This window comes from Cololabis saira, chromosome 8 (assembly GCF_033807715.1).
Source record: "Cololabis saira isolate AMF1-May2022 chromosome 8, fColSai1.1, whole genome shotgun sequence".
Lineage (NCBI taxonomy): Eukaryota > Metazoa > Chordata > Actinopteri > Beloniformes > Belonidae > Cololabis > Cololabis saira.
In genome coordinates, this window is record NC_084594.1 from 45,213,995 (window position 1) to 45,224,917 (window position 10,923).

The 10,923-nt window shown below is 36.6% G+C and overlaps 1 protein-coding gene across 1 annotated transcript; it reads left to right on the forward strand.

Annotated features, from left to right (window-relative positions):
• The first annotated feature begins 141 nt into the window (after window positions 1-141).
• LOC133449039 (actin-related protein 2/3 complex subunit 4-like) lies at window positions 142-6,106 on the forward strand. The gene is made up of 6 exons (XM_061728129.1): window positions 142-280; window positions 1,585-1,703; window positions 3,041-3,152; window positions 3,239-3,334; window positions 4,960-5,130; window positions 5,967-6,106. Exons 1-6 carry the CDS (start codon window positions 278-280, stop codon window positions 5,970-5,972), a joined length of 507 nt encoding a protein of 168 aa, XP_061584113.1. The 5' UTR covers window positions 142-277; the 3' UTR covers window positions 5,973-6,106.
• Window positions 6,107-10,923: the final 4,817 nt, after the last annotated feature.

Here is a 10,923-nt window from a genome sequence, read left to right on the forward strand (position 1 = left end):
TAGTACCCATTAGGCAACGTCTCCCCTCTTAACAGAGAGGAATGGGTGCACCCTGGGGTCCGCTCGTTTTGTGTAAAATATTCTCCGCCTGAGCGGAGTTAAAAACGAGAACGACAACAGTGGGGCGTGCGCGGGCGTGCGGCGGGAAGACGCCCTCCCTCCGGGGACGAAGGGCCGATAAAACAAACGCACGGTAGCGTTGGTCGACTGTTTGCAGGATTTACGGAAGAGCCGTCCCAGGCGTGGCTGAGCGACTTCCGTCTTCTGCAGCAGAAAAATGGTAAGTCTCCCACATCACCTCTTATCTTCTCATTTAGTTAGATTTTCTCCGCTTTTTGCTCTGACTAACGCAGGATAAGGGGAGCACTTCGCTTCGCACGGAGGCCTTTAGTGTTTGGCTGCAGTTGAATGTGAGGATGAAGGAGGTCCGAGGATCCTTAAGACCAGACAGGCGGAGCTGGACTGGTTCTCCTTTTTTCTCCTCACTGTTACAAGCAGCTTCCCTCAAACTCAAAGCTCGTCTTAATTTTTGACACAATGTGAAAAGGTCTTAGTCTCCTGACAGCATCAAACCCTCCAGTAAGAAAAGAGTCAATACCAAACCTGCACATGACTCTCAGGTACCCTGTAGTTTTCATCCAAACTTGTTTTTTTTTTTTACTGTTTGAAACTAAGGTAAATGAGCAGAGTATGTATAACTAAGTGTATTGTATGCACCAGTTGAGATACTGGTCATACCACCTGGCAGGTGGGATCTCGGTTACAAATGTCAGCATCCAGCAGGTTCCATTGAACTGATTGATTGGTTGGTTGATTGATTGATTGATTGATTGATTGAAAACTTTATTGTTCCCTCTGGGGAAAATCAGTTGTCAAACAGCTCATGACATCTAAAAAGAGGAAGACAAACAGAAAAACAGAGTTGACAATGCAATAAATGTATATATATATACACACACACAGGACTGTCTCAGAAAATTAGAATATTGTGATGAAGTTATTTATTTTCTGTAATGCAATTACAAAAACAAAAATGTCATACATTCTGGATTCATTACAAATCAACTGAAATATTGCAAGCCTTTTATTATTTTAATATTGCTGATTATGGTTTACAGTTTAAGATTAAGATTCCCTGAATATTCAAATTTTTTGAGATAGGATATTTGAGTTTTCTTAAGCTGTGTGTATATATATATATATATATATATATATATATATAATTTTTCACAAAAATAACCTGTTTAATACCAAATGTAAGTTCTATCATAAATATAATATACAGTAACTGATATAAATATAATATGACTATGATATAAATATAATATAACTATGATATAAATATAATATGACTATGATATAAATATACGTATATCTATACAAACATACAAAAACAACATGAATAATAGCAGAACACACACAGCTGCTGATCTTTAAACACAGTCTTCACTTTTATACCTCAAATAAACTATGTCTTTATATTTCTTCTTTGTTTTATGTTTGTACATTCTTTTAACTCCAAATTCAAATCCTTCCACAGTTTGATTCCACAGACTGATACTGATGTCTGCTCTGTCCCCCCAGACCGCGACCCTCCGCCCGTACCTGAGCGCCGTGAGGGCCACCCTGCAGGCCGCCCTCTGCCTGGAGAACTTCTCCTCCCAGGTGGTGGAGCGGCACAACAAGCCCGAGGTGGAGGTCAGGTACGTGCAGCCCTGAACCCTGGGCAGCCGGGGGCTCCTTCCTCCTGATCCTCTGCAGCCTCACACGAGTCTGGACCTGCAGAGGGAATTCTGGGAGGAGAGAAACATGGCCCTGGAAGGGGGGCGTGCTGCAGCCTGCTCTCACGGGTTTACACACCACAATGTTGAAGTTAAAGTAGCCGTGTCTTGTCAAGAGTCTTAAAGGACTTTTATTTAAAATAATACAGGACTGTCTCAGACAGTTAGAATATTGTGATAAAGTTCTTTATTTTCTGTAATGCAATAATTAAAAAAAACAATAATGTCATACATTCTGGATTCATTACAAATCAACTGAAATATTGCAAGCCTTTTATTATTTTAATATTGCTGATTATGGTTTACAGTTTAAGATTAAGATTCCCAGAATATTCTAATTTTTTGAGATAGGATATTTGAGTTTTGTTTTTGTAATTGCATTACAGAAAATCACAATATTTTAATTTTCTGAGACAGTCCTGTACAATCCAGAGTTGGCCGCTATGCTCCAGGGCTGGGGATCCATTCAAATGGCAAGAATCGATTCCATTCCGATTCTTAAGATTCAGAATCGATTATCAAGATTTGATCCAATCCGATATTGATTTGGGTTAGTGTTATTAAAACTGTTTTTTCAGCTGTTGCATGAATGATATGAGTGTGTAGTTACTGTATGCTACATATTACTACTAGTATTATATTGAGATTCAACAGCAAGTATTGCAGCTAATGATGCTGAAAGGACCAATCAGCTCCCAGAATGCTGATAGAACTGCTTTAGGAAACATCGTGGATCAGAATTACCAAACAGATCCAGGGCAGCAAACGTATGAAATCGTTTTTAACACATTCCTTTTCAGTTTTTTCCCCCCAAAACAGTGTATAAAGTAATGAAATATAGACAATTTATGCAATTATAACTGAAATATTTTCATACCTTTTAATTTTAATTCTAAGTGATCTGTTTTTTATATTTTTTAAGTGCTTTACATCAACATTAAAAGCGGCAAGACACAATTAAACAGTAAATAACAAATAAAATGATATGAAAAGAGGTAAAATAATAAAAAGCACAAGTTGTTAGTCAGTAAGGGCAGTAGAGTACAGCAGGTACATCTCATTCTTACAATGGCAAAAATTACGTTTCTATACGGTCAAAACGTAGACCAAGTCAAATACAGTATTACAAATGTAGTGTCATGTGAATGACTCGCTGAAAACCAGTTTTTACTGAGGATAAGGTGTTTTTTGATCATTTATCCCCTTGAACTACATGAAACGGCGTGTAACGGGCGGTGGGGGGCGTGTTGGTGTTGCAGGAGCAGCAAGGAGCTGCTGCTGCAGCCGGTGGTGATCAGCCGCAACGACAAGGAGAAGGTTCTCATCGAGGGCTCCATCAACTCCGTCAGGGTCAGCATCGCCGTCAAGCAGGTCTGTATACTCCGTACACACGCCTCTGTTTCTGTCTGCAACCGTCGCCTAAACACTGACCACTCCTCTGTTGGGATCAACCGCAGGCCGACGAGATCGAGAAGATCCTCTGCCACAAGTTCATGCGCTTCATGATGATGAGAGCCGAGAACTTCTTCATCCTGAGGAGGAAGCCGGTGGAGGTGAGGGAGCTGTTAGAGCCGAGTTAGAGCAGAGTTAGAGCTGAGTTAGAGCCACCAGCGATGGAGCACACAAGGAAACGTGTGGCCTTATTAATTAGCGTATAATGGTGTTGAAGGACAAATGATCTGGAGACGGTGGAAATGCCCTCGTTTGAAAATCATTAGCCAGCCGCTAGGGCTGGGGATCCATTCAAATGTCAGGAATCGATTTGATTCTTAAGATTCAGAATCGATTATCAAGATTTGATTCGATCCTATTTGATTCTATCCGATATTTACGGAAGAATATTAAGGCCATGCAGGAGAAAAAAATATTTGAGAGGGGAAGATTTTTTTTTATTGTGCACTTCGAGAAAAAAGTCGAAATGTTGAGAAAAAAGTCGAAATTTCGTGAATAAAGTTGAAATGTTGAGAAAAAAGGCGAAATTTTGAATTTATTCTTGAAATTGTACTTCAACATTAATCTCGACATTTTGACATTTTTTCCTCGACATTTCGACTTTTTTCTCGAAGTGCACAGTAAAAAAAAATCTTCCCCCTCTCAAATATTTTTTTCTCCTGCATGGCCCTAATACTCTTCCGTAGATATTGATTTGGGTTAGTGTTATTAAAACGATTTTTTGAGCTGTTGCATGAGTTATATGAGTGTGTAGTTACTGTATGCAACATATTAATACTAGTATTATATTGAGATTCAACAGCAAGTATTGCAGCTAATGATGCTGTAAGGACCAATCAGCTCCCAGAATGCTGATAGAACTGTTTTCAGAAACATTGTGGGTCAGAATTATCAAACAGATCCAGGGAGGAAACAGAGACTGATTAAATCAGTTTTATTTTTTCCCATTTTTGAGAATTTGGTTTTTAGTATTTTATGCAAATGTAACCCCAAGACGGTATACAGGACTGTCTCAGAAAATTAGAATATTGTGATAAAGTCCTTTATTTTATGTATTACAAAAATGTCATACATTCTGGATTCATTATAAATCAACTGAAATATTGCAAGCCTTTTATTATTTTAATATTGCTGATTATGGTTTATAGTTTAAGAAAACTCAAATATCCTATCTCAAAAAATTTGAATATTCTCAGAATCTTAATCTTAAGCTGTAAGCCATAATCAGCAATATTAAAATAATAAAAGGCTTGCAATATTTCAGTTGATTTGTAATGAATCCAGAATGTATGACATTTTTGTTTTTTTAATTGCATTACAGAAAATAAAGAACTTTATCACAATATTCTAATTTTCTGAGACAGTCCTGTATAAAGCAAAGAAATATAGACAATTTATGTAATTATAACTGAAAACTTTAATGTTTTCATACCTTTAAACATATTTAAAGGCAAAAATATGGCACCACCAGTTATGCTTGTGTCCAACAAAACATTCCTTTTTTGGGCATAAACACAAAAATACCAAAAGTTGTAATGTAATGATGGAAAAAAAAATATCGATCTTTAGACATACGAATCGATTTTTAGGAATTAATATGAGAATCGATTTAGAATCGGAAAAAGGATTCTCTTCAACACAGGCCTAGGCCCGCTGTGTTTAGTCCTGACGCCTGACTCTGCGTTTCTGACTCTGCGTTTCTGACTCTGCGTCTCTTCCTCCGCAGGGATACGACATCAGCTTCCTGATCACAAACTTCCACACGGAGCAGATGTACAAGCACAAGCTGGTGGACTTTGTCATCCACTTCATGGAGGAGATCGACAAGGAGATCAGCGAGATGAAGCTGTCCGTGAACGCCAGGGCCCGCATCGTCGCCGAGGAGTTCCTCAAGAACGTGAGCACCGTCTTCTCAGCTCAGAGCTACGGGAGAGGATCAGGGCCAGGCAGGAGAAAGATATTTGAGATGGGAATATTCTTTTTTTTTATTGTGCACTTCCAGAAAAAAGTCAAAATGTCAAGATTAATGTTGAAATAGCAGCTATTTATTATTAATTAGCAGCTATTTATTATTAATATTTATGTTTAATTTATAATAGAGGTAACAAAGGGGCAGGGTTAAATACGATTTACTTCTACCTGCTCCTTTTTGGACACTGTTTTTTTTTTTTTCTCTCTGCAAAAACAATGTTTTTGTTGTTCTGTATGTTTTAAATATTTATTTTATTTTATATTTTTCCCTTATGTGAAAGAAAGAAAGAAAGAAAGAAAGAAAGAAAGAAAGAAAGAAAGAAAGAAAGAAAGAAAGAAAGAAAGAAAGAAAGAAAGAAAGAAAGACAAACAATTTCAAGAATAGTGCTGAAATTTCATGAATAAAGAGAGGGGAAGATAATTTTTTTTATTATGCACTTCGAGAAAAAAGTCGAAATGTCGAGAAAAAAGTCGAAATGTCGAGAATAAGGTTCAAGTACAATTTCGAGAAAAAGTCGAAATTTTGTGAATAAAGTCGAAATTTCACCTTTTTTCTCGACATTTCGACTTTTTTCTCGAAGTGCATAATGAAAAAAAAACCTTCCTCGTCTAAAATATAATTAGTATTTTTCTCCTGGCTGGCCCTGATACTCTTTCCTTCCAAAGCTGCAGATGAGTGTTTGTTTTCCTCCGTCCCGTCCCTCGTGTGTGCTCTAGCTGCTGGTGTTCAGGTGTTCAGCTGTCCCCACGTCTCCTCCACAGTTCTGATGCAGCATCGTCCTCGCTCTCGCACCAATCCTGGACAATTTAAAGGACCAATCACGTCGGCGGAGAGGACGCAAGGAGGAGACAGCCAATCAGCAAGGAGACGAGAGGGACGCGAGCGATCGGACAGGCTTTGCCCCCAAACCTCAGCCGCCTCCCTGTACTCACGGACATCAGCTCCTGTATATAAGGAAATATTTACCACTTTCATTTTCAGCCTCTTTGAACAAATCCCCAAACAAAGGCGGGTCCTTAAAGTATTCCGTTGATGGCCGTGAGTACAGGGGGCGCTGAGGACTTCCTGTCCCCAATAAAACAGCCAGGTTCTTTTGTATTTTGTGTATGTTTTGTTTGTTTTTACTTTTTTCATGGTTTCAAATTTGCCTCCAAAATGTATCTGTTCACCAGAGGAAGTAATCAGTGTGCTGTTGGATGACAGGAAGCGCTGTGTAAAGACGCCTCCACGGCCATGTAAGAGCACGATGGAGGAGAATAAAAGTCACGTCCGTGTTTCAGAGAGTTGTGCACCCACGCGTCTGTCAGGGAGGGTTCCAGTCGGTCACGTGACGTCACGTTGAGCCGGGGGAGGAAGGGGAAGTGCTGTGTAACATGTTTAACCTAAATAGCAGCCACAGTCGTGAGCAGCTTTAGAAACGTAGAATAGGGTCAATGACGTGACGCCTATATTTTCTGAAAAACAGACTTTTTTTGTAAGATTGTGTAAGATTGCAACACATTTGTATAAATATTTCCATCATAATATACAAACAAAGTTTGACTGATGTCCATTTTATGAAATATCATGTGGCGCGACCATAAAAAATACAATTTCAGTATAATACTGAAAACTTAAAAGAAGATGTTAAGGAAATTAATTTATTTTAATATGAATCATGGTTGCACCACATGACCTTTTTTAAGGCTAGTGCCAATTCATCTTGACAAAAACCTCTGAAATCACTTAATTTAAAATTTTTCTATGTACACAATATTCTTAATGTTTGATCTACTGCAATATATATTTGTTTTATTATTTTAAAATTGACCTGTTGAAAATCCTTATTCGTCATTGACCCAATAATATTAATAATAATACATTTCCATTGTTAGGCATCTTTCATGGCACTCAAGGTCGTCGTACAACAATCAAAATACAAAAACACAATTTAAACAATAGAGGACAGCAAAGTTTGCAGCAGAACACAAAAGACCACGTAAGTTGTAGGTGTACTCAGTTGATTAAAATCTCATTTGGGAAACAAACTTCACCAGTAAAGTCAAACACACTGCAAAATCTTAACAAGAATATTTGTCTTATTTCTAGTTAAAATGTCTCATTTTAGTAGAAAAATCTTATTACACTTAAAACAAGAGTCAAAACTGGAAAAAACAACAATTTTCACCTGTTTCAAGTAGATTTTCACTTGAAATAAGTAGAAAAATCTGCCAGTGGAACAAGATTATTTTGCTTGTAATGAGAAGATAAATCTTGTTCCACTGGTAGATTTTTCTACTTATTTCAAGTGAAAATTTACTTGAAACAGGTGAAAATTGTCAAATAACAGGTTATTTTTCTGGTAGTACCGGTACTTAAGTGTAATGAGATTTTTTGACTAAAAATGAGACATTTTAACTAGAAATAAGACAAATATTCCTGGTAAGATTTTGAGGTTTTGCAGTGCATGACATAGACATGTAATGACAACCAAACATCTTTGAGTGTGGGGCTGGATTCTGATTGGCTGAAGCTAGAATGTGGTAGTTTCATATTTCTGTGATGACTAAAGCAAATTTATCACCAATGTCACGCTGGATAGACTTTACAACAACATATATAGTCCATTTTCCACTTATTTCCTTCATGTCCCAGTTTACATATGTGCATTTTAAGTTCATACAATATTGTGATTGGTCTGATCTGTTTTTAGTTTACATCATAACTGAACTGAGACACATAAAGCGTGTGAAGGTCGAGCCTCGTCTATGACACGAGACACGGCCGTCTCTCCGGTTTCTCAGGCCTCACTATACATATACATACATATATATATATATACATACATATATACAGGACTGTCTCAGAAAATTAGAATATTGTGATTTTCTGTAATACAATTACAAAAACAAAAATGTCATACATTCTGGATTCATTACAAATCAACTGAAATATTGCAAGCCTTTTATTATTTTAATATTGCTGATTATGGCTTACAATTTAAGAAACCTCAAATATCCCATCTCAAAAAATTAGAATATTCTGGGAATCTTAATCTTAAACTGTAAGCCATAATCAGCAATATTAAAATAATAAAAGGCTTGCAATATTTCAGTTGATTTGTAATGAATCCAGAATGTATGACATTTTTTTTAATTGCATTACAGAAAATAAAGAACTTATATATATATATATATATATATATATATATATATATATATATATATATATATATATATATATATATATATATATATATATATAAAGAAGAACTTGTTGAGTGTGTTTCATCAGTGGGTGTGGGAGGATTTAGCGTTTCAGCTCCGTGCAGGTTTTGTGCTTCCTGGGGCGCAAATAAAGGAAGTTGGTTTTTAATCTTCTGCTCAGAAGCTTGAATCAAACTAGTTTCATTTCTATTTAACGAACAAAGTAATTATTCAAATTCAAACGACTAATGGAGGCTATTAATGTTCTTAGTCTTGTTCCGGAGGTTTAACCCAGCGGGGTGGAGCCAGGTTTTAATAAAAGGCTCATCCATCATCACCAGCAGCTTCTGATTCTACAGTCCCACTGGAAACACTGACACAATTATAGTCATTTGATTGTTTTTTAGCTTCTGGAAGCCAGATGACACATTTATCAGTTAGAAGACTTGAAAAATTGCAACAGGTGCTGTGCCACTTATGTTTTTTTTAATAATATCAACGGGTGAGAAAGTAATTGTCAGAAGATCCAGCTTTGGAAACCTGGCTCAGTTCAGACCTGATGTTTGCTGGTTTTAGTCCGTCAGAGACAAACAAGCAGACGCTGCTGCACTCAGACAGCCTGAGGTCTGAACCAGTGCCTTTAATTATTTCTAAAAGAAGGCTATGATAACCACTTGTTTAGAAAAATAGCATCTTTATTATAGTGGAGCAGAACACACATTTTCAAGTAATCAACTTCCAGTTATAGTGTTTGGGTTTTGTATTCAATCAATCAATCAATCAATCAATCAATCAATCAATCAATCATTTATTTGAACTCACGACCATGATCACATGGTATGGAGCACAAAAACACAAACATTTGTACATTTGTAGCAAGTGGCGGGCTGATGTTCAACTAAGATACTCAATTTGGCAAAATAAAAATAAAAATCATTTAAACAGAGGAAGGACATTCTTCAAAAAGGCGCCTAATTTATAAATAACATTTAACTTATTAGATTGAAGTAACAAAATTAATTTAAACATAGATGGTGGGTTTGTATAATACTTTGGTAAGTATTTTTGTCTGAGATTCATTATATTTACATTTTTACATTCAAACAAAATATGAAACTAATCTCCAATACGATTGACGTTACAGAGTTACAGAATCTCTGACTTCTATCCAGACCTTTATAATAATAATAATAATAACCTTTATACCTTCCAGTCACTTTTGGTATTATGCTGTTATTCATCCTAAAATTACAAATGGCCTGTCTATACTTTAGATTTTACATAATAAATACTGTTCTAGGTTAAACTCTTGCTTAATCTCTACATAAATATCACATGATGTTCATCCTATAGAGTTCACTTCGCCATTTTTGCAGGAATTGATTTTTCAACCTTTGCTCAACAGTTAGTTTCAACAGTCAAAACAGATGTGTGTCCGTCCTCCACCGGCAGGAACCGGGGAAAGCTTCCGTCTGCCGCTAAACATTTGTTTGTCCACCGTAGAAAAGGTCGTTCCCCTCTTTAATTACAGTATTTCAGTCAAAGTTACAGCTTTGCTCTCAGAGTATGTTTTAAATCTATCATTTGCACATAATCACTTAAGAACCCTTCATGTGAGCTGATTGCACAATATAATACCAACTTAAACTTGCAGCAGAAAACCCTGATCACTGGATTAGACCACGTGGCCAACGCTAGAAAACAGAACCGTTCAGGGTTCGTGGTCCTGCAGCACGATGTCTGGAGAGGAGCCGTGGCAGCGGTGGATGGAGCACCCCTGGGTGGGGGGGGGGGGGGGTCCAGGAGCCCCGGAGCAGGGGTCAGAGGTCAGCAGGGGCATAGACATATATACGTAGACGCCCCATCGAGTGTTCTTTACGTCTCATTTATTCATTCACACACGCACTAATATACTTGGAAAACAGTTTAGGCACTAAATATAATATATTTAATTTTTTCTCAGATGGCAAAAATAAGAACTTTATTGATCCCACATAGGAGTAATTCATGTTATATCAGCTATAGAGAACAAGGTAGTGCCGAAAAACAATATATATCCCCCTCACAAAAATAAGAAAAATAGAGAAACATATTTTCTCATCAACAAAACAAATTTAAAATTTTTCAAGTAACAAAATAACATATTTGAACCATTTTTCAGATAATAAAATAACTGAAAAATGGTTCAAATACGTTATTTTGTTACTTGAAAAATGTTAAATATGTTTATGTAAAATATGCTTTGTTGATGAAAAAATGTTCCTCTATTTTTCTTATTTTTGTGATTTTTCTTTATTTTTTGTGAGCTGATATAACATGAATTACTCATATGTATACATATACACACACACACACACACACACACACACACACACACACACACACACACACACACACATATATATGTGGAAACATCATCTTTAACCTTTAGGTGAGTGTACGGTACTTGTGTACTAACCAATGTCACATTTTTGCAGGTTTTTGATCCGTCTGTACCTAAAGACGTGACGTCTGACTATATTTAGATTTTCAA

What these genes read in the sequence shown, in the direction of transcription:
- LOC133449039 (XM_061728129.1), top strand. An exon ending in AAGCCCGAGGTGGAGGTCAG is followed by an intron (nt 1,704 to 3,040) that starts GTACGTGCAGCC and finishes TTGGTGTTGCAG; the next exon opens with GAGCAGCAAGGAGCTGCTGC. An exon ending in TGAGGAGGAAGCCGGTGGAG is followed by an intron (nt 3,335 to 4,959) that starts GTGAGGGAGCTG and finishes CTTCCTCCGCAG; the next exon opens with GGATACGACATCAGCTTCCT.